We start from the raw sequence: 24277 nt of genomic DNA on the forward strand, positions 1-24277 counted from the left end.
ATATGTAATATGATAAAGTTTTATACATTATTTATTGTATATTCAAGTTGCTTTTTTTCTCCATTGATGTCTAACAGCTCACAAACTAGTGTTCCATAAAACACACTTTGAAAAATACTGGTTTGAAGTATGACAAAGGTGTCAAGTAAAACAAAACAATCCTAGGTAATTAAAAAATTTAAATGTAACCCCTGTATAGACAGACATAAATCTTAAAGGGTTAGTGTTATCAATGATCGCTTAATGATTCATAGTGCCAAGATTCAGGATTTTGCTTCCCACCTTTTCTATTACTACCCATCTCCTTTGGAATGAACATATACCATCACAGATGTAGAAACTGTGAGGATGGCTCCAAATCTCAATTTTGAACGTCCAGTGTCTTATGCTCTGGTGTTATATTTCTAATGCCAAATTTCTACCTCAAAATCTAAAACAAAATTCACAATCTTCACCACAAAACCAACTTCTCTACCTGATTTTCCCATATGTGTTCATAACATCCATTTTCTAGTCATCAAGTTTAAAACACAAAAAGCATTCAATAATATATTCCTTGTCTATAATGACCATATCATATGCTTTTCCTACTGATACCATACCCATTGTTCAAGTCTAGCTAAAACTCCACTTCCTATTAAAAGCTCTCACCTGAGTTGTCCAAAGTTGTCCACCTTTTCTTCATTTACTAGTATCTTTCTTCATTCAGTGACAATAAGCCTGTATGACTCACTAGGTTCTTGATTACCATACCTTACTTTTATCTTATCCTCATTTATGTTAATAGCAATAATAATAGTAGTAATACTTATGGGGTGCTTATCTTATGCAAGGTCCTTCACTGGCATACATTATCTTCTCTAATCCCCAGAAAAAATCCTATGAAAGAGATACTATTATTTTCCTCATTTACAGATGAGTAAAGTCAGGATTGGATTAACTTCAAAATCTCTAAGATTTAAGAGCCTATGTATTTAAGAGATTCATCTCATGGTTAACGGTGACATAAAGTAAAATTAATCAGTTACTTAAATAATTTGGGATGTGAATTCAAAACATTTCTGTAAGAGCTTCTGACTATCAAGATAGACAAAAACTTTTGATATAAGATCTAACAGTCAACCTCCTTATGGCCTCTAAAATACAAACTCCTGACCTACCAGGCTATTAACTCATTAAAAGATATGAAAACCAGAATCCAACATCATGAATATAATAGGAATGACCACAAATGCATAAAAAAAATTTTAACATTAGAAAATTCTATGTACAATCATATACCAAGAAATTTGAAAATCTCTTAAAATAAAAATATTGACTATAAATGATATAAAATTTGAATGAAGCTATGATTCTGGAATAAATTGAAATGGGAATCAAAAGTGTACCTCTAAAATCAACATATCCAAAATGGTTTTTCTGGAGAATTTATATCAAAGCTCCATCAAAAACAATCAATCCTTGTGTGTTATTTAAATTGTTCCAATATAGAGAAGAAAATAAAAAGTTTCCCAATTTGTTATGAAGTATTAGCACAATTTCACTTCAAAACAGCAGTCATTTGTAAGGAGGAACTTACTTAAATCAAAATATTTGTTAAAAGACTCAAGTTAGAATATGTGTATGGATATTTTTACTATTAGTTAAGGTTGCAGTAGGACACAGACAAAAGAGATAACTGATGCAAATTTAAAATTTTTGTATGGATGTGGATTGTTTTATGGGTGGATTTTTTACAAAGGCAGAGTTAAGGGAACAGTGGGTGCTACTAGGCAGTTACCGAAACCCTGCAGCAACGTGGCCTTAGGTAGAGACACACAGCAACTCCCACACTAGGTCTTGTGGGGAGCACACCAGGGAAATAAGCACAAGAACCTCCTTCTTCCCCACATGCAAACTCCCACTGGCTGAACCCAGCTAGAAGCCGGAAGGCAAAAGTGCAGGGCAATATAGTCCATGAGGCTTATTCTAATAAAGCAGTAAGACAACTGACAAGCTTGATAATTCTCCTGTCTATAATCACTTCTTTTTCTATCATCCAGATCATGTTTCCTTTACCTCCTGCCTATCCCTTAGTTGGCGAGGGATTTTACAAAGTCCTTACAAGTCTTCAGCTATTCTGTCTCTATTGGGTTGCCACAGTTTTCTTTTCAACAAGTACTATTGGGTTGGGGATATTAAGAGGCACTGGAGTGAATTCCCTCAGTCCAAAATCCACTCCTCCTTGCCTCTGATTAGAAACAACCCAATTTTCCCTTTGTAACGAGGATCCATCACTTCTGTCAGTTCAGTGACCATCTTCTCTTCCTGTTGATTATTTAGTATGAAGACCAAGGCAGGAAACAAAAATTCTGTAGGTGGATTTTTAGGTACAGTACCAAGAGGCTCCAATCCATTGCCACGCCCTAGTTCACTACCCTGTGTATGCTGGCTATGGAGGACCCAGCAACGCAGAATGGTTTCTGCCTTATTTAATGCATATACCATATTCTGTAGAGAAGGAAATCTTATTCTGCAAGTTATAACACAACAGACACTATTCTACCGAGTCAGCGGCTTCTGGGTGTTGAGGTACATAGTAAGAGACACAAGTGAATTTCATGAGCAGAAGTTTGTTACCATAATTCTGCTGCAAATGAATTTCTTCATCAGAAGTGATGCTGTATAGGTTATAATAATGAATAAGGCATTTCGTAAGTCAAACAACACAGTATTGGTAGAAGTATTGCAGGCAGTGAAAATAAACTCATATTTAGAATATTTACTTGTCTTAGGAGGACAAATTGCAACCAGGATATATATTTTTTCGTTGCCCTGGGGTATAGTGGTTGCCCTAGGGAATGTTACCAAATCACTGCTCTTAGGACTGGCCCCTGCAATTGGTAAACTGAGCAATCAATCTGCAGGACAGGTAGTTAGACCAGCCATTATGAGGGAAAGGGCATTTTTGGAACCCATGTTTAGCTTCCTTGTATGGTACATGGCCATTTTTTTTACATGGGACAATTCCACAAGCACCACAGTGGCTGGGGAAAAACACTGATTGACACTCACTGGACAGACCATCTTTTCTTCCTGATTGAGAGCCTCTTCTACAAAGGATGCCCTCAAGATGTGGCAAAAATAGCTTTACATTCTAGGCCCATGCCCAGAAGCATACTACAAATCTCTTGGCTGGAACTCCTCCTACCTTGTAAACAACTTTCATTTTTGTTTTCTTCCAAGCTTCTGACTGGCCAGCTTCTCTATTAGTGTTGTGCATGAATCAATATAAATCTCTACCTCAGGGCTTCCCTTCTATCAAGAAAATTTCCACTGACCATTGCCTTTTAGGGACATGCCTGACTGGGGTTTTTCTTCAAAATGTTCATCTTTGGTGGGTGCCAGCAAAAACCTACTGTAAACCAGGCTACATCTCTTCCTCCTCTGTTAGCCAGCCACAAGAAACTCTGTGAGATCCTTTTAATAAGGACATCTAGGTTTTTGTAGTAAGACCATGCTAACATCTGCCTATAATAACCTTTCTCCATTGAAAAAGAAGGAAGTGAAAGTCAATAAAAACAAGTAGGCTAGTAGTATGAGATACCTGCCTATATAGTTATTTGTGCCTTCCAAATCTGCTTGCATCTACCAATTCATTTAACAATAAGATGTCTAATTTTCACATGTCTAATTTTATGATTTGTTACAGTAGATAACATACACTGCATGATGGGGAGTCCAGGTTGAACGGTGTTCATAATCCTGTTTACCAGCATTAAGGAGCAAACCAATAGCTGCTTCTCAAAAGGAGAATAGGTAGGCAGAAAAGCTTGGTCTTACTACAAAAACCCAGGGGTCCTCACTGGGATTTCCCTATTGGAGACTTGCCCGAGGCTTCCTACATCTTCCCTGTCTGCCATAAACACTGTCATAAACACTGTCCATACCTGCTGCAAGAACTTTATCTTGTTCCAGAACTCAGAACTCACAAAAGCCTTTGAGCAACAAAGGTTAATTAAAACAGCCTGTGGAGTAGATAAAATCAAGGCTATGGCCCCACTCCCTGTTAATGCCATTGAATGGATTAAGGTGGCCCCAAGCAAATACTTTTAATTGGAAAATATGGCTCAAGGAAAAGTACCTAAGGGTATGACTCTCCCATTAGTCTGATAAGCTTAATTAAGTCCAGAGAGACAGGAGGTTAAGAAAGACAAGACATAATGCAAAACTATGAGTGTGATTATTGGCACATATACCTGAATCAATTAGTTTTTGAAACATCTGCACTGTCAGATGAACCATTAACCTCTTCTAGGAGAGATTATGACAGAATGAGTGTTAAAATGACCCTTAGTTCCCAAATTTCTACAGGCAAGCAACAGGCTGATACAGCTTCTAAGCATCTAAGTAATATATTCTCCATTTGCCCTCTTTAAATATAGCCAAGGATAATTTTAAAAAAAGACCAACAGAGAACAATGAACTATGAAGCCCCTCCCAAGAAGCAGAAGAGTTTACTCAAGGAACAAGCATGACAGCTTCCCAGTGGGATTTCAGGATTTCTCCGAATCAGTGACTCCTGTGTATTTTCCCCTTTCCAACCGGTAATGATTATTGTGACAAATACATTAGTTATACATTTCTGTTTTTAAAAGGAGTAAACAGAGAATGTTATTTGGAAATATAAAGAGAGTCAAATCAACTCAAAATGTATCACAGATTTAAATGGAAAATGGAAAACTATAAACTTTTTGAAGAAAAGAAATAGAAAATCTTTGGGATCTAGGACTAGGGAAAGAATTCTTAGACTCAACAACAAAAGGAAAAAAGTGATAAATTGAACTTCACCCAAATTAAAATCTTTTGCTCTGTGAAAAACCCTGTTACGAGGTTGAAAAGGACAAGCTACAAAGGAGATGAAAATATCTGCAAACCATCTATCTGACAAAGATCTAGTACTTAGAATACATAAGTAACTTTCAAAACTCAACAGTAAAAGGTAAACAATATAGTTAGAACATGGGCAAAAAACATGAAAAGATACTACATGAAGGACAAACAGATGGCAAATGAGCACAAGCAAAGATTCTCAACATCATTAGCCATTAGGGAAATGCAGATTAAAAGCATAATAAAATTTTACTACAACCTATCAAAATGGCTAAAATAAAAAATAATGACAGCACCAAATGCTGGCAAGGGTGCAGATAAACTGGATCATTCATACATTGCTGATGGGAATATAAATTGGTACACTCTGGAAAACAGTAGTTTCTCAAAAAACTAAGTAGAGAACTATCATATGACCCATTGGTTTTACTCCTAGGCATCCATCCCAGAGAACTGAAAAGTATGTTCACACAAAAATCTGTACACAAATGTTCATAACTTTATTTGTAATAGCCAAAAAACTGGGATCAACCCAAATGTCCTTTAGCAGGTGAATGGTTGAACAAACTATGGTAAATCCATACCATGGAATACTTACTAGTTAGCAATAAAAAGGAATGAGCAACTGATAAATTCAACCCTGATGAGTCTTCACAGAATTATTCTGAATGAAAAAAGCCAACTCCAAAACGTTAAATACTGTATAACTCCCAAAATATAGTAAAATCTTGAAACATAAAAATGTTATCATGAGGTGACTTATAATGGAAAACTTTTAAAATGTAAATATTTATAAGAATCATTAAAATATAAAATGGAATGCTATGCAAGAATAAGAATGCTCACATGCTGCAAACTATGAAAAATATTATACTAACTCTACAAGAAATAGGCACAATAAAAATATTAAGACAATCCCAAAGTTGTTCTCCTTGAGAAAAGAATAATAATGAATTGGGTTTTTTTCTCTTTGTACTTCTTAGTATTATCCAAATTGTCTGCAATGACCAGTAGAACTTTTCTAATCAGAAAAATAAAATGTATTAATAAAAATCACAACAAAGGAGGGTTGATTAAATGGATTATCTATAAAATGAAATAAAATAAAAATATTCCGTAGTTGTCTTTTTTAATATTTACAATATCCAATATATATTCTAAGTTAAAAAAAAAAGTAGATATCCATAAGTTCAAAATCTTGTTTCTTTAAAATGTGCATTTGAACGTATTTGTGAATATGTGATGTAAAGATGTATGAATATGCATAAAGGTTAGTAAGAGGGTGTGAGAATGTGTGTGCATGAGTGTGTGTTAATGACTATGTAATGTAAAAGTGTAATTATACATAACTATTTGTGAATACATGTATGAATGTGTGTATACATTAAAAAGGCTGAACAATAATGACAGTGTTATCTAGGCTCTGTTATAAAAAATTTTTATTTCCTTACTTTTTTATTACATATATTCCATTTTTTTCCCTTCTATTCCATTTTTGTTTGTATTTTTCTATCTTCTGATTGGCTTGCAAAGGGACATATCATGTTTAAAATTAGGAAAAAAATTTAAAATATTTAGAAAGAGGCAACTTGGCTATTTAAAAGGCAATATTTAATATGTCATATTGAGTGGCTCCAATTAATCTGAGCTACAGCAAATAAATTTATTTTCTTATCTCATAAAAAGAATACAATCCTGGAAACATAGCTAATTAAAACCTTTTCTAATATATTACTTTGAAAGTGTTTAGCCAGACTTTTGAGATATGTCATATCAAGTGGCACCTAAAAAAAAAAATATGTATCATATTGAAAGATTTTTAGTTGTTCCTATTATCTTGTAACTACCCTTGACAATAAGTAAACAAACCAAGAAAGGCAGTTTTTTTACATTAATATAGCTGTTACTTAATTATCATGAACATCATTTTTATTCATTGCTACTATTTAATGAGCACTTACCCACACCAGGCACTGCCTTATCATTATTTGTGTATAATTTCCTATGAAGTAGCAATTACTATCCCCATCATGATTTACAGTTGAAGAAACTTGTCCAGGGTCACAAAGCTCTATCATACAGTGCTTGAGCAAAAATTTAAACTGTTTTGTCTGATCTTAATATCCCTGCTATATTGCTGCATACTTTCACTCAATGTAATGTGCTAACAGCATTAAAATAAAAGAGAAAAAATACATTAAAACACACATTGGCTATTTGTGCATTTTTAAGAACAGTGACTAAGCAAAAAGAATTTCCTCATTTCTTTCTTACCACAAACCACATTTTTACCAACCTTTCTGAGGTAAGCAAAAAGCATTGCTTAATCATTACCTCCCACACATTATACCTGGTTAGACACAACTTTGCCTATGGTCCACTTGAATGTCCTACCAGAGCCATTTCCTTTTATTTCATACATGAAGACAAATAAGGGTAATCACTACTAACACTCTATCAAAAAATAACTCTGACATTTTATCACCACTTTAGAAGTACAGTAGATGCATAGTGAAATCAATATTTTAGCAAGTAATTAAGATGAAAACCAAAAATAGAATATCACTGCATTTTGCTTCTATTTCTGAATATGCTTCTCATTTTAGCTTCCTTTTTCATACTGCAAATTTTTCAGATCCAAAATCTTACCCATAAAGATCATTTAGGGCAAATAATTTTTGCCTCTGATAACTTACAATTCTTCCCAAGTCAGTGGCCAAAAGAAAATTATTCTTTATGGAATATGTTTATTCCATAAAGCCAAGTTTATGGAAAATGTGAACAGAGAATCCCAGATCGCCTTTATCTGCCATTACCTACTCTTACTGCCTTCTACAGAAGGACAATTCATCAGACTCCTAATATGCCTCCGTTGAAGGGATCCAGTCGTTCATTTATATATTTGACAACTCAACAAACATTCCTCAGGTACCTACTGTCTATCACACGCTGTTCTAGGTGCTGGCCATAAGGAAGCTTCTAAATTCAACAAGGGCTTCAAAATCACATACTTAGACATAAGACAGCATTGAGCAGATTTTCCCAAAGCCTGTTCGCTGAAACACTAATCTGGAGGAGAAAATGTAAAGTAAGCAGTGGAAGCAGGGTAAAAGGGACAAGCATATCAATGGAGTTCCTGGTCAATAAGTTCAGAACTATACATTTCATATTCCCTAACTAAAGAGACACACAATGCATTCACTTTTACAGTGATGCAATAGAGACGCCTCTTTAACTTTCATCTTTTCCCAAACTCATTGAACTACGGAACCCGTGTTTAGCATACTCTTTTTTTTTATTAGTAATTTTTATTAGAGTATAGTTGCTTTACAATGTTGTGTTAGCCTCCACTGCACAACAAAACGAATCAGCCATACACATACAGATATCCCCTCCCTTTTGGACTTCCCTTCCATTTAGGTTACCACAGTGCATTAGGTAGAGTTTCCTGTGCTATACAGTATGTTCCCATCATTTGTCTACTTTATACATAGTATCAATAATGTATATGTGTCAATCCCAGTCTCCCAATTCCTCCCTCCCCACTCCTTTCCCCCTTGGCATCCATACATTTGTTCTGTATGTCTGTGTCTCTATTTCTGCTTTGCAAATAAGATGATCTATACCATTTTTTCTAGATTCCACACATATGCGTTATCATACGACATTTGCTTTTCTCTTTCTGACTTACTTCACTCTGTATGATACTCTCTAGGTCCATCCACGTCTCTACAAATGACCCAAGTTCGTTCCTTTTTATGGCTGAGTAATATTCTGTTGTATATTTTAATACCTTCAGAAACTCTGCTTGGCAGATCGTATTTTGAGAAATGTTGAGACGTTACTTTCTCTTGTTCAATGCCACTCATTTTAAAATTTACACCTATCTGCAAATTATAACTGTGGGCAGAACAGAGTTTGTGCTAACATCTCATTGACACATGCTTTCGTACTTATTTTTCTCAGTGAGTTTCCTCTATTTCAAAAGTTAGGTCATTTGAATTTCAACAAAACTGGCTACATTAAGGTATGTAGTATTTCATGATGGTTGTGAAACTCCTATTTTAAAGGAAAATATAAAGCAATAATCCTGAAATGAAAAGAAACCTTTCTCTCTATGCCCACAACTGACTTTACAAAATAAGTAAACACTAAACTGGACACATATTTCCCAGAGGCCAAGCAAAATTAAAGCAACCTGTATTGAACTGGTGGTTGAAAAACTCTAAGATTCTTGGCCCTATGTCTTCTCCAATCTAGGCAAGCATTCCATATTAAACAACAACCAAAAAAAACCCCTTAAGAATACAAGACAAAGACAAAACAGTAGCTAAAAATTAAGTCTGACTTTGAGTCCCACTCTAATCATTTTCCTAGTTCAACATTTTTAGGTAGTCAGCCTGCATAACCAAAGTCCTTTAATGCAGAATTCTCCCTGAAATACCATTTCTAAAATATTAGAAATTTAGTGATGAAGCAAAAGGGAAGTGTTGAGAGCTAATTCTGTTGAGAGAAAGGGATGGAAAAGAGAAACAAGAAAATAATACAACTTAGGAAAATTTATCCAACTATTGGTCAATAAAGAAAAAGAGCTTTACTGGATTTAGTAATTACTTCTCTACAATTCCTAAGTATTGCTATTTACTAATGGCCCCTGTTGCAAAGTTTCAAAGAGAAGAAAAGATTATTTTGTTTACCAACATTAAATTAACTCATCCAAAGGAAATTAAAAAGTGCTTGGATGAAAACAAAATGTTATGTGGTAAAGATTTATTTATTCATTTATTACATTTTTAAAAATATTTAAAAGATATTAAAATATGATGTGTTATGTTAATGGTCTACTAAAATATATCAAAAGTGAGTGGCAAATATGATTTACTTGAAAATGTTTTATGACGTTATTCTATCTTCAGGTTAACACATACCAAAATTAGCCCTTAGAAGCATTTTTCTCCCTTAAATTTAATTCTTCCTTTTTCGTGTGTTTGTCCGATAACAAGCAAAACTTCTCTTTGATAAATGTTATCTCCATTGAAAGATAGATAATCACCTCTAAACCTTATGTGTCCATTAAAACTTCCCTTAAGAAAATACTTTCCCAAACCTACTTAAATTTATTTTTTATAGAATAGAAAATTCAAGTTGATTCCAAACACATTTTTCTACCTTTTTGCTAACTCTTAACCTCCTTCTGTGCAATTCTCACACCTGTGGAAATTATACATGCTTATCATATTTCATATTTTGTTTTCTTCTACTTACAAACTATATTACATTACTTTAATCTCCTCTTACAGAGATTATTTCATCCAAACTGAGCCTGAGTTTGGTTTACCTCAAGTTCAAAAAAACAACAGCAACAAAAAAAGCACACAAGGGAATATGTTAATTCTCTCAATATCAGTTTCAAATTAAATTACATGTATGATTTCAATTAATAATATGATTTCTTAATATTATGCTCTTTAGGTTATTTATGTAATGTTACCTAAGAAGATTATACATTTCCTTGCTTCTAATTTATTTACAAAAAGCTTTCAACTAATTTGTTTTCCTTTTCTCACTTAAATCTCCAGTTTTCCTCTATATTCTCCTTAGAGTTGGATAAATAACTCAGATTTTTGGTTACAGGATCCCATATTTGCAAAAGTGGGTTAATTCACTTGAGCAGACAAGTATAAAAAATAATGTAAAAATTTCAAAATAGCAACCAGACATTTTCATATATTGACTGTGGGAGAGTAACTGGTAAATCCCTTCCTAAAAGTCAGTGTGACATTATCTATCAAAAATTAGAATGAGGAAGCCCTTCAAACCAGTATTTTCATTTCAAGGAATGAAGACTAAAGAATGACTTGCACATTTACATAAACGTACAGGTCCAAAAATATACATTGCAACATTGGATATATAGTATGCAGTTCACACTTAAGTCCAAACCTGAATTCTTGATTTTCACTCCCAATTCTTTTCTAACCCAGTCTTCCACATTAGAGTAAATGGCTCCAGTTGGTCAAACCAAATATGAAGCAGTCATTCCTTCTTCACAATCAATCCACTAGAAAGACCCATCTCTTTTTCCTTTAAAATACATTGAAACCCAAAGTTAGCAGATGGAAAGAAATCATAAAGATCAGAGTAGAAATAAATGAAATAGAAACAAAGAAAACAATAGCAAAGATCAATAAAACTAAAAGCTGGTTCTTTAAGAAGATAAACAAAATTGATAAACCATTAGCCAGACTCATCAAGAAAAAGAGGAAAAGGACTCAAATCAATAAAATTAGAAATGAAAAAGGAGAAGTTACAACAGACACTGCAGAAATACAAAGCATCCTAAGAGACTACTACAAGCAACTCTATGCCAATAAAATGGACAACCTGGAAGAAATGGACAAATTCTTAGAAAGGTATAGCCTTCCAAGACTGAACCAGGAAGAAATAGAAAATATGAACAGACCAATCACAAGTAATGAATTGAAACTGTGATTAAAAATCTTCCAACAAACAAAAGTCCAGGACCAGATGGCTTCACAGGTGAATTCTATCAAACATTTAGACAAGAGTTAACACCCATCCTTCTCAAGCTCTTCCAAAAAATTGCAGAGGAAGGAACACTCCCAAACTCATGCTATGAGGCCACCATCACCCTGATACCAAAACCACACAAAGATACTACAAAAAAAGAAAATTACAGACCAATATCACTGATGAACATAGATGCAAAAACCCTCAATAAAATACGAGCAAACAGAATCCAGCAACACATTAAAAGGATCATACACCATGATCAAGTGGGGTTTATCCCAGGGATGCAAGGATTCTTCAATATATGCAAATCAATCAATGTGATACACCATATTAACAAATTGAAGGAGAAAAACCATATGATCATCTCAATAGATGCAGAAAAAGCTTTTGACAAAATTCAACACCCATTTATGATAAAAACTCCCCAGAAAGTGGGCATAGAGAGAAGCTACTTCAACATAATAAAGGTCATATATGACAAACCCACAGCCAACATCATTCTCAATGGTGAAAAAGAGAAAGCATTTCCTCTAAGATCAGGAACAAGACAAGGATGTCCACTCTCACCACTATTATTCAACATAGTTTTGGAAGTCCTAGCCACGGCAATCAGGGAAGAAAAAGAAATAAAAGGAATACAAATTGAAAAAGAAGAAGTAAAACTGTCACTGTTTGCAGATGACATGATACTATACATAGAGAATCCAAAAGATGCCACCAGAAAACTACTAGAGCTAATCAATGAATTTGGTAAAGTTGCAGGATACAAAATTAATGCACACAAATCTCTTGCATTCCTATACACTAATGATGAAAAATGTGAAAGAGAAATTAAGGAAACACTCCCATTTACCATTGCAACAAAAAGAATTAAATACCTAGGAATAAACCTACCTAGGGAGACAAAAGACCTGTATGCAGAAAACTATAAGACACTGATGAAAGAAATTAAAGATGATACCAACAGATGGAGAGATATACCATGTTCTTGTATTGGAAGAATCAACATTGTGAAAATGACTATACTACCCAAAGCAATCTACAGATTCAATGCAATCCCTATCAAATTACCAATGGCATTTTTTACAGAAATAGAACAAACAATCTTAAAATTTGTATGGAGACACAAAAGACCCCGAATAGCCAAAGCAGTCTTGAGGGGAAAAAACGGAGCTGGAGGAATCAGACTCCCTGACTTCAGACTATACTACAAAGCTACAGTAATCAAGACAATATGGTACTGGCACAAAAACAGAAATATAGATCAATGGAACAGGATAGAAAGCCCAGGGATAAAGCCACGCACCTATGGTCAACTAATCTATGACAAAGGAGGCAAGGGTATATAATGGAGAAAAGACAGTCTTTTCAATAAGTAGTGCTGGGAAAACTGGACAGCTACATGTAAAAGAATGAAATTAGAACACTCCCTAACACCATACACAAAAATAAACTCAAAATGGATTAGAGACCTAAATGTAAGACCGGACACTATAAAACTCTTAGAGGAAAACATAGGAAGAACACTCTTTGACATAAATCACAGCAAGGTATTTTTTGATCCACCTCCTAGAGTAATGGAAATAAAAACAAAAATAAACAAATGGGACCTAATGAAACTTCAAAGCTTTTGCACAGCAAAGGAAACCATAAACAAGACGAAAAGACAACCCTCAGAATTGGAGAAAATATTTGCAAATGAATCATTGGACAAAGGATTAATCTCCAAAATATATAAACAGCTCATGCAGCTCAATATTAAAAAAACAAACAACCCAATCTAAAAATGGGCAGAAGACCTAAATAGATATTTCTCCAAAGAAGACATACAGATGACCAAGAAGCACATGAAAAGCTGCTCAACAACACTAATTATTAGAGAAATGCAAATCAAAACTACAATGAGGTATCACCTCACAACAGTTAGAATGGGCATCATCAGAAAATCTACAAACAACAAATGCTGGAGAGGGTGTGGAGAAAAGGGAACCCTCTTGCACTGTTGGTGGGAATGTAAATTGATACAGCCACTATGGAGAACAGTATGGAGGTTCCTTAAAAAACTAAAAATAGAATTACCATATGACACAGCAATCCCACTACTGGGCATATACCCAGAGAAAACCATAATTCAAAAAGACACATGCACCCGAATGTTCATTGCAGCACTATTTACAATAGCCAGGTCATGGAAGCAACCTAAATGCCCATCAACAGACGAATGGATAAAGAAGTTGTGGTACATATATACAATGGAATATTACTCAGCCATAAAAAGGAACGAAATTGGGTCATTTGTAGAGACGTGGATGCATCTAGAGACTATCATACAGAGTGAAATAAGTCAGAAAGAGAAAAACAAATATCGTATATTAACGCATATATGTGGAAGCTAGAAAATGGTACAGATGAACCGGTTTGCAGGGCAGAAATTGAGACACAGATGTAGAGAACAAACGTATGGCCACCAAGGGGGGTGGTGGGGTGGTGGTGTGATGAATTGGGAGATTGGGATTGACATGTATACACTGATGTGTATAAAATGGATGACTAATAAGAAATAAATAAATAAATAAATAAATAAACATAAAAAAATAAAAATAAAATACATTGAAAATCAATCACTCCTCTAGATCTCTACTGCTATCAACCCCATCCCAACCACCTTTATTGCTCACCTGAACTACAGTAAAAACCTCCTGGCTGATTTCCTCCTATCTACTCTTGTCCCTCAGAACAATAGAAGCCAAATGATCAATTAAAAACATAAATAGGGCTTCCCTAGTGGCGCAGTGGTTGAGAATCTGCCTGCTAATGCAGGGGACACGGGTTCGAGCCCTGGTCTGGGAAGATCCCACATGCCGTGGAGCAACTAGGCCTGTGAGCCACAACTACTGAGCCTGCGCGTCTGGAGCCTGTGCTTCGCAACAAGACAGGCCGCGATAGTGAGAGGCCCGCGCACCGCGATGAAGAGTGGCCCCCGCTTGCCACAACCAGAGAAAGCCCTCGCACAGAAACGAAGACCCAACACAGCAAAAATAAAATAAATTAAAAAACTAAATAAATAAATAAATAAGATCATGTACCTCCCTGTGTAAAACTCTCTCATGAATTCCCATTGCACTTGAAGGAAAATCTAAATGCCTCACACTGGGGTCTACCTGCCTCTCAAATTCATCTCATGCCACATTCTCCCTTGCTTGGATCATGCTGGCCAAAACTGACAATTCTGAAAACCAGCCAAGCTGTTTCCTGCTCCAAAGCCCGTGATCATTTTTTCTCCTGCCTGGATATCATCTTCCTTGGCTGGGTCCTCATTATCCACTTTGTAATCACAATAGCCTTTCCTTGCCCACAAATTTTCCCTTTTGTACACTATTACTTCACACTACTTGTTCTGTTATACACTCACCTCAATCTTCAGTTTTCTTGTTTGTTTATTTTGTATTTCCTCCCACTAGTATATAAAATCCAGAGGGCATGAAACAGTTTCACTGCTATTATTTCAGCATCATGTATAGTCCATATCAATAAATATTCATCATACGAATGGCAGAATAATGTAAGGGCAACCTGAGTTTTTGCTTTTATTTGCCACAGATAAACTATTATTTAAATTATGAGTCTTAATTTAGAGTAAAAATTTTACAGATCAGCCAATTCCTCTACCTAATCTACCTCAACTAAAATAATGAAAAATATCAATATGAATTTGGTGAAAACTTGCACAATATACAATAATGTACTAAAAGTTTATAACCTGGCTTCAGCAACCTTCTTGGCTTCATCTCTGGCCACAAACACACCTTAATTTGTGGCCATTTCCCTTTAGTAAATATAAATTATTCAGACTGGCTGCAACTCAACACATGTATGGCAAGAGAAGAAGCTAAGAAGACGGCTGAGGACAAATCAGGCTTTTGCACTGGACTAAGTGTTTATGTTTTAGTTTAGAGAGTCAAAGATTTTTTTTAACAAAGTCTGTATACTTTAAGAACAAACAGGGCATCTGATCAACTGGAAAAATGAGGGATTAGATTCAGTACAAAGATCAACACCTAAATACTACAGACACAATAATATTTTTGCTATCATAGAATCAGTTTCGTATTTCTTGTGTGACAGACTAAAATTCAGCTTTTCCCTTTCCTCTTTGAAATTAAGATTTCAAAGATATTATACTAAAGCCTACATGTGTTTTTCCCAAATCTACCCCCAGAGAAAGTATGTGAAGTTGGCCTGATAAAATCCTGTGGAATCTTAGATAATATACTAGAATCTAGTAACTGTTCTTTCTACTGATAACACATTCACCGTATCCAATTCATTCCAAACTGTATCACATTTTTAAAACATCCTCTCTTGGGCCATATGCTTGCATATTCTATTTTTATTTCCAAAATGAAGTCTGCTTTCTAAATAAGTGCACCCCTAAAACCATGCTGCATGATATATACTTTGTTATTGAAAATATTTTCCCATTTGTTGTCATTCTATAATTGGGAAATAGATTTAGGGAAATGTTAACACTTTAATATGAATTTCAAAATTAATACAAATATAACAATCTTAACTTTTTAAAAATAATGCCTATTGTGCAGGAGGCCCCAGTTCTCCTTTCTTCTTACTATAAGGCTTTTCTTCACTTACCTGACCTATCAAAACTTCAGATTTTGTAGCCCTCTGATTTTATTTCAATACTTGCTATTAAAAGTCTCAGGAAGGACAAAAAATGTTAAGGTCTACTTTCATTAGCACATTTCTTGGGCTCTACCATAATCGTTTTTCCATTAAAAAGGATTCTTTGGGGGAAAGAAAAGGGAAGAAATATAAATAATCAAACTTCCTTTCTGAGCCTTTAAATAATGTATTGACCAGAGCAACACTTTAGGTAACTCGTGAAGTTCTGTGTCTCTAAACTAGAGTCAAAAGTAAAGCTAGTTTCAGTTCTCAGGAAAAGCCCCACTCCTATAAGTTTTACCTCTCTTTCTCAAATTAGGAGTCAACATGTCCAGGGTGCAGAGCTATAAGCACAGCAAATAAAACCATAAAGGGAAAAACTAGATCTTAGAACCCCAGTGAAGTCACACCACCTGCAAACCAAAACAAGTCATGTCTTTTCTGAGGAAGATTGTGTATAATATGGGGAATGAGTATTAGAGGATTAAAAACTTGGAGAACCACTGAAGGGATGAATAATGTGCAATCTGTCTCAGTAATCTCCTAACACAATTCACATCATAACAAAGCAGTGAGCAGTGGAAGAGACTAGCCCTTACCCTATTTACCCATACAAGTGAGCTGCAATATAGAGTTGCAGTATAACATAGTTTCATACTACTTCTTAAAATAAGCAAAACACAACAGAAACTTACCTTCAAAAAGGGACCCGAATTGGTATTTTCCACTAAAATATTTTGGCAATGAATATACAAGTGCTCCCAATCCTATCATAAAGGATGCAAATGCAAGCCATCTTGGTTGGTGTCCTCTTTCACCAATGAATGATACAAATAAAGACAACAAACAGAATGCGATATCATAGCTTGATGATATCAAGCCTGTCAGGGAACTCTTCAATTCATAGCGCTTCTCAATAGTGGAAATGCTAATATTTACTAGGCCATTTACCACCATACCTAAAAGAGAGAAGAGGAAATTTAAGTGCATTATTACAACTTTACCATATAGATTATGATTATTAACGACATACTAAAATTTGATTGTTTGTTTCTTTTGATATTTATAAATGTACCAATTTTAAAAATCTCTAAGTTTCAAAGCTAAGCAAGCCAAACATATTTCCTTTACAAATCAGTTCGCTTTTAAATTATACACTTGTGAATTTTCAGATGTTAAATAAAATTGATGCTTATCACATACTGAATTATAACTAATTTCATTTTTCTTTAAATGACAAAAAGACTGGTAAAGTCTCATGAGGCTGGTTTGCTAGAGAGTTTCCAGGTGTAGCATAGTCCCATGGACCTCGCTTGAAAGAGTACAAAATGTACAGGTGATTGAGAGGTCAAATACTAAAACTCCTCAAATTACTCAATCTTTAAACATATTTATAACATGAGATCCTTGACTTAGTCTTAAGAAAGGTGAAATTGAGTTCTCAAACCTCTATTTTCTTCTAGCACTCTTTAAAGTTATCATTTAAAAGTTCCTGGGGCAAAAATAACAAACTAAAAGTCTTATTTTAACCCCTGGCATTCTAAATAATAGGCAAAGTAACAGAAAAAAGAAAAATAAAAAACCCTTATACTTCATCTGCTCATTATAACCATGATGAAGGAATACAAGATAAACAAGGAAAAGCTGAAAATCCAATTTTGACTGACAACAAAAATGTTCTGTTTGGATATAGATTAAATATACAGAAGTTTAAACATTACTATAAAGTGAAAATAAAAAGCATCTGATCAAATTACAAAGTTTTTAACTGATTATTCCTTTTACTTAAGAGGCTACCATGAATTGTTTTCATTCATTAATTAATAGAAAGAGTATATCCAAGTCATGATCTCTATAATCTCTTCAAATTTTGCTTTATCAAGGCCGTAACTAGGAATGTATTTCAAGAAAATTTATATAAGTTTTAAAAGTCCTAACATGATTTTTACTTTTATGCCAGTTTAATAAATTTATAAGCCAATTTATAATTCTTGATGTTTTAAGATAAAATTTCTAAGGTACCTAGGAATGATACATTTATAAGGAGATAAGGTTGTCTGAGAATTTGAAAATTTCCCATCTAAAATCAACTTTCCGGCACACTTGCCATGCTGATTAAAAGTCAGTCATTAGAACTCACTGTTTTTATGGTAAAAAATTTTCTAAGAAAGCAAATTTGCAAACTCTTATGGAAATATAGCACTTTAAGCCTATGATCTCAATGTGAATTCTATGCTACACAAGTTCCAAGAACTTTGCTTTTAAAAAAAAGAAATTTCATGAAACATTGCATACTATGTTGTCTATTGTAAATGCATGAAGCTATGAGGTACATTAGGAAATTAAGTGCTAAGAGAAATCCTGTTTATCTTTGAGAAGTGCTGGGTTAAGTAAACTCACTTGACAAGTTTTGGGTCTTTTTTACCAATTAATCACCTATTACTATATCATGGAAATGGTCTTCCAAAGGATCTTTGAAAAACACAAAAATAATGTTTTCAGTCATTCAGACTTAAACCAAAATAAGAACTTACTGGGTCACTTTCATCTCAGATTATGCTTCTGAAACTGGAGATTTCTAGGTAGAGTAGCTCCAGGCTAAACTTGACACATTTCTCTAAGAATTTCAATTATATTCGATAATAATTTTAAACAATATTTTATATTAAATGCAAAATTATATATTCTGGAATAATATTGAAATTTCAGAATACGTTTAAGATAATACACAAGACAAGGAATTTTTTACTTGTGTCCAATTTCTTTGAACTTTGCATTCCCTTGACACTAAGATGCTTCACAATCACTGATTTTGGACAACTGAGATCAAGATGTTGAGAGAAGGCCAACTTTGGTGGGGACAAGAAAGGTGGAAAAGGAAGTAACTCTTTAGCACAAAACTGTTGCTAGTAGAAGAGCTGCAGACTCACAATCAACAAATATTTACTCAGCACCTAACCTGTGCAAGGGACACTGAGTTGCTTTAAGACAGTGGAGCAGGAATAAGAACAGGAAGAATATATTTAGATATAGTCTTCTGTTAATCTTAAAAAAGAGCAATTTCAACCCACCTCCTCCCCCAATTTTTTTTATTACATTTCTTTCAATCAGTCCTTGATTGCCTCTTTACAAAATATTTTTTAAACTATGACTCAAGTGACCAAAAAATATCTACATACCATCAAACTCTAGCTAACCATCAGCATGTCCTTGAAGATGCTGCACTTTAAGGCCCCCCTCTTTAATTTGTCGCCTTAGTGTAACTTCCCATTTCTTTCATTCCCTGCATGCTTTCTTTCAGGAGAGTCATTGTCCCTCGGCCCTACTACTCACTCCTCCAAATCAGGCTTAGATTGCAAACTCCTGAGGGTATAAACCTGGACTTTATCAGTAACTCCCAAGAGAATCTAAAAGAGATCCTTGAACAAACTGCCTTACCAGTTAACAACGCCTGAAGCCTTTGCGGATTTACTCACTGGGCTCCACGTGTGCATCCAATACACTCAAACTATACTCACAAAACACGAATGCCTAGATCTAACCGATACCATATATTTTCAACAAGTTTCTCCTTCGAGAACCACCCTACCTCAACTGCAAATTTATTAATTCTTCTCTTCCAGAAACAACGTAAAAAAAAAAAATCCTTTTAATAAGGGGGTTTAGCAAAATGTATGTTTTTGTAACGTACAGTGGATCTCCCCCGCCCCACCCCCCAGCAAAAGGTTCCCGAAGGAAGGCTCCACTCATCTTCTTTGTAGGAATCGAATCGGCTAGACCGAGGTATAACACTGAAGAGAAAAAGCTTGTATGGCAAGTTTTAAATGTTTCCATAAAAGAGAAGCTAAAATGTAGATACCTGAACCTCGTTGGTTGACGTCGGTGCGAGCGCTTCCAAGTCCCAAGCCTGGGGCCACCTAGCTCGGCGCGTCGACCCCTCGGGCTCGCGGCGCACCTGCCCTCTCCTCCCCGCCGGCCCCCCGCTGGCCCACCGCCCTCTCGAGCCGGCTCTGGACCTTACCTTGCGTGACGGCCAAAAGGCAATAGTGAAACAGAAAGCCCTGGGGCGTGTTGCAGCACTGGAGACACTGGGGTTGGAAGTTCCCCCACCCGCAGGGCCCCTCCTCATACTCTGACAGTGACTCTGGCCCGGACCGCTCCTGGGAGCCAGGAGGAGTTACTGAAGAAAGAGGTGGGTCCGGGGACTTCTGGGGCTCCTGAGGCTCCTGCGACGGCGAACCCTCTCTCCGGGGATTGGTGGACGAGACAGAGACCTCGACGGAAGAGGACGATGGACACAAACGGCGCGGGCTGTCCGGACTGGAGGCGACGAAAGCCGGGTTCTCGATGCCTTTGCAGCCCTTCATGATCAGGGTGGGTTCTCCCGACTCCCGTGCGCCGGAGCCGCAAAAAACTAGGTCCCGCTCTGGCTCCGCCTCCGGGCAGGTGGCAGCGCCCCCGTGCGGGAAGAGTTCCCGCCTGCCGGGCGTCCGTCTGCAGGGGCTCTCGCCGCCGCCGGGACCCTCCTCAGCCAACTCGCGGCCGCCGGCGGCGCAGAACGCGGGCGTCTGGCCCCGCCGTTGTGTAGTTGGCGCTCCGCCGCGCCTCACCTGTCGCGTGGGCGTGCGGCCCGGCGGCCGCCACGTGAAGGGGAGAGGGCCCTCAGCCCACCTCGCTGCTTCCCAGAGCCCAGGGACTGAGAACCAAATAAAGGCTGTGAGAGTCTCCTGGCCCTAAAGTTCCCCCTGGGTGCTGCCGGGAAGGCTGTAAACACAGTTGCATCAGGAGATCGTTCAAGAAAATATCGGCGGTTTTCTTCCCTTGCTGCTTACCAAACCAGGCTAGGTCTGGACTCCAAGAATCAAGCAGCCACAGGTACAATACTTTGGATTCCATGAGCAACGTGGTAAGACTTTCACCTGTAACCCTCCCTAGAAACGAAATCCCCAGCCGCCCTTCAACACCGCACCCATTAGCATCACAACAGAACCCCTTTTTTTAGCTTTCACTTCCCCCAAACTGAAGGAATAGGAATTCAGAAACTTTAAAGCCATATATATAATATTCTTTCTTCTGTACATTGCCTATCTTAAGATTAGCAATAGTGATAGTCGTGTAAATAATTTCTACCTGTGGAATAAATAAGAAAAACTTTGAAGAACTGAAACCATTTTGCTAATTGTAGTTACAATCCATTCATTCATCCTTTCATTCATTCATCAAAACATATTTATTTCCTGAGTGCCGAACACTGTTCTAAGCTCTGGGTGTACAATAGTGCACAAAAACTGACAAACACCCCTACCCTTATGGCGCTTTCATTCTAATGGGAGACAGAAAATAAGTAATAAATAGGTAGTACATCTCTACAAATGCTATGGAGAAAAGTAAAGCAAGGACAGGCTGGAAAGTGTGCGTGTGTGTTAGGGGAAGGGGGAGAATTTGATGCAATATTTTAAAGAGGGTGGGCAGGGAAGGCCTCGCTGAGAAGGTGATATTTGAGCAAAGAACTGAAGAAAGTTAAGGGAGGGAGCCTGGTATATTGGGGAAGTAGTGTGACTGTGGTGGAATGAGATGGTTGGAGAGCAGTAGAAGTTGAAGGCAGGTAAAGGCGTGCGGGTGGGGGAGAAGTGATTGGGGCCAGACCCTGTAGGCTATTATAAGGACTTTAGCTTTTATTGTGATTAAAATAGGAAGGTTTGGAGCTAAGGAGTGACATGATCATGGTATGATTAGATTTTCAAAGGACCCATTCTCTGTCCCCTTCTGAAGATATACTAATACATCCCAAAGTAATATATTTTAAACAGAGACGTTTTTAAAACTATATATCACGGTCTTGGAATGTTTATCTTTCCCTAAATGAACTATTTATTCCAATAAGGAACATAATAAAAACCACAAATATTTTCTTTTTGCTATGTAGTCAGGACTACATACACAAAGCTGTTACGCTTCATAAGACTGCAGATTGTGAAGGAACCTACTTCCTCAAATCTAATTGTTGGTTGTAAAACTTCTCAAACAATATGTCTGAACTACCTTTAGCAAAGTTAATATAGGTCTCAGATATTACTGGATACTATACTGGTATATGATATTTTCAGTACGTTAGTACTATTATTCATTTATAAGGGTCCTTTCATCGAAAGTTAGAGTACTTCACTAAATATTAATTAATCATGCTATCAAGTTCTAGAGATAGTTTTCAAGTCTTCCTATCCTCATTTAACACCTGGCTGGTTGCCTGCCCAAGAAGCTACTTATAGATTCAGTGCTAATACCTCTCAAATAGCAATGATTTGGTAGCATATGATGGTCATATCCAAGTGTAGCCTTAAACCCAGAGAAAAGAGTATGGTGATGGAAAGTTTACCTCTCATCCTGAAACAAGATGTTTTTATTTATAACTGTAGACAGTAGGCACACTTAAAGTGGCCTAAAGGAATATTTTCCAAACACTATTACCTTTTAATGAAATCAAGTAGAATTCAGAAGAAAAAAAATACACAGTGCATGACACAGTACATTTTCACAAGTACTATTTTGTGAAAATTTTGTTTCACTTATATACACCTATTTTACTGAGTTGAGGGATTAATTTATAAAACATTTATCTTATTTTGTACAGACGTACATTCTGTTCTTTATTCCCTCACAGTCAAAAAAGGTCTAGACTGGCCTAGAACCTAAGGAAAGAGGAGAAGTAGGAGCTAACATTTTTTAAATGTCTGCTATATATCCCATTATTAATCCTTACAAGAGCAGTATCTATTATCATCTTCATTTTACATATTAAAGAAACTACATTTCAGAGAGGATTAGCAACTCTTCCAATGTCATATAGCTAATAAATAGCCAACCTTATTAAGGATTTGAACTTAGTTCTCTCAGTTAGGTATCTTCCCTGGACATTGCATTTTCTCTCTTATGATTGTTACAGCCTGTCTTTGTGGTTAGGATTATTGCATAGCAATTCTGAGAGATCAAAACTCCTATTTATCTCGTATTGATGAGATTTAGAAGACTAATGCTGCTCTGAATTCCCCAGATTTGGCAGATATTCAAATTAGGCTTGGTATGTAATCCTCCTAGGCCTTCTATTGAAAAAAGTTTCGACAAAAATAAACTTACAGTGGTGTTTAAATGTGTAAATAGATATGATCACCATTTTATCTATGAAATATGAATTTAACCAATCAGCAAAGTTTGCTTTGATGAGATGTAAATACATTCATGGTTTAAGACTATTTTGCAGCTTTGAATGAACAAATTCAAACTATCAAAATCAAAGTAGCATAATCTTTATGCACTTAAATCCATACTGTCTAAGGAGAAATCTCCACTGTTGCAGTGAGGAAGAGTAGAATTTTGTTGAAAGATTAGCAGAAGCGCTATTGCTTCGTGCTGAGTACTTTTTTTTTTTTTAATTAATTAATTTTATTTATTTATTTTTGGCTGTGTTGGGTCTGTTGCTGCGCGCGGGCTTCCTCTAGCTGCAGCGAGAGGGGGCTACTCTTCTTTGCGGTGCAGGCTTCTCACTGCGGTAGCTTCTCTCGTTGTGGAGCATGGGCTCTAGGCGCGCGGGCTTCAGTAGTTGCGGCACGTGGGCTCAGTAGTTGTGGCTCACAGGCTCTAGAGCACAGGCTCAGTAGTTGTGGTGCAAGGGCTTAGTTGCTCCGTGGCATGTGGGATCTTCCCAGACCAGGGATCGAACCCATTCCCCTGCATTGGCAGGCAGATTCTCAACCACTGGGCCACCAGAGAAGCCCCATGCTGAGTACTTCTTGGTCTTCATGAAATTGTTATCAACACTACTTTCCTGTTCCCTTAAGTTCAGGTTTGCAACAAAGACAAAACAAAACAACTTCATGGATTTTGTCTGTGATAATTCTGTGGAAAATTGTCATTTTAAAATTCTTTGTTCAACCTAGGGTAAATCTAATGAGCATAGTCAAAATACCATCTTAAGTTTCAGGAAGTAATTAATAAATTGCTATTCTTTTAGCAAATTTCATTTGCTATATTTTTAAACTATGGAGAATGGGAGAAAGAATAGTATCCAGATTTTAAAGTAGAACTCCACCAATGTACACAGAAGCAGATGTCCCTGCCTATGGGTTTCATTTTCTGGGATGTGCAGTAGGTCTTCCCTATCAGGAACTGGATGAACCTAGGTAAAGTGGCTTAA

The 24277-nt window shown here is 36.3% G+C and overlaps 1 protein-coding gene across 2 annotated transcripts in view; it reads right to left on the bottom strand.

The window, feature by feature from the left end:
* Positions 1-20573, bottom strand: part of LOC133089845 (solute carrier organic anion transporter family member 4C1-like) — a 60094-nt gene extending 39521 nt beyond the window's left edge. For both annotated transcript variants that reach the window (XR_009700752.1, XM_061188023.1), the window contains exons 1-2: positions 20108-20573; positions 16782-17045 (exon numbers count right to left, since the gene is read on the bottom strand). Coding sequence is in view for 1 of the 2 variants with exons in the window: in XM_061188023.1 (XP_061044006.1) it covers positions 16782-17045; positions 20108-20453 (610 nt within the window). In the remaining variant the exon portion in view is untranslated. The remainder of the gene's footprint in view (positions 1-16781; positions 17046-20107) is intronic.
* Between the last annotated feature and the right edge of the window lie 3704 nt (positions 20574-24277).

This window comes from Eubalaena glacialis, chromosome 4 (genome assembly GCF_028564815.1).
Source record: "Eubalaena glacialis isolate mEubGla1 chromosome 4, mEubGla1.1.hap2.+ XY, whole genome shotgun sequence".
Classification (NCBI taxonomy): domain Eukaryota; kingdom Metazoa; phylum Chordata; class Mammalia; order Artiodactyla; family Balaenidae; genus Eubalaena; species Eubalaena glacialis.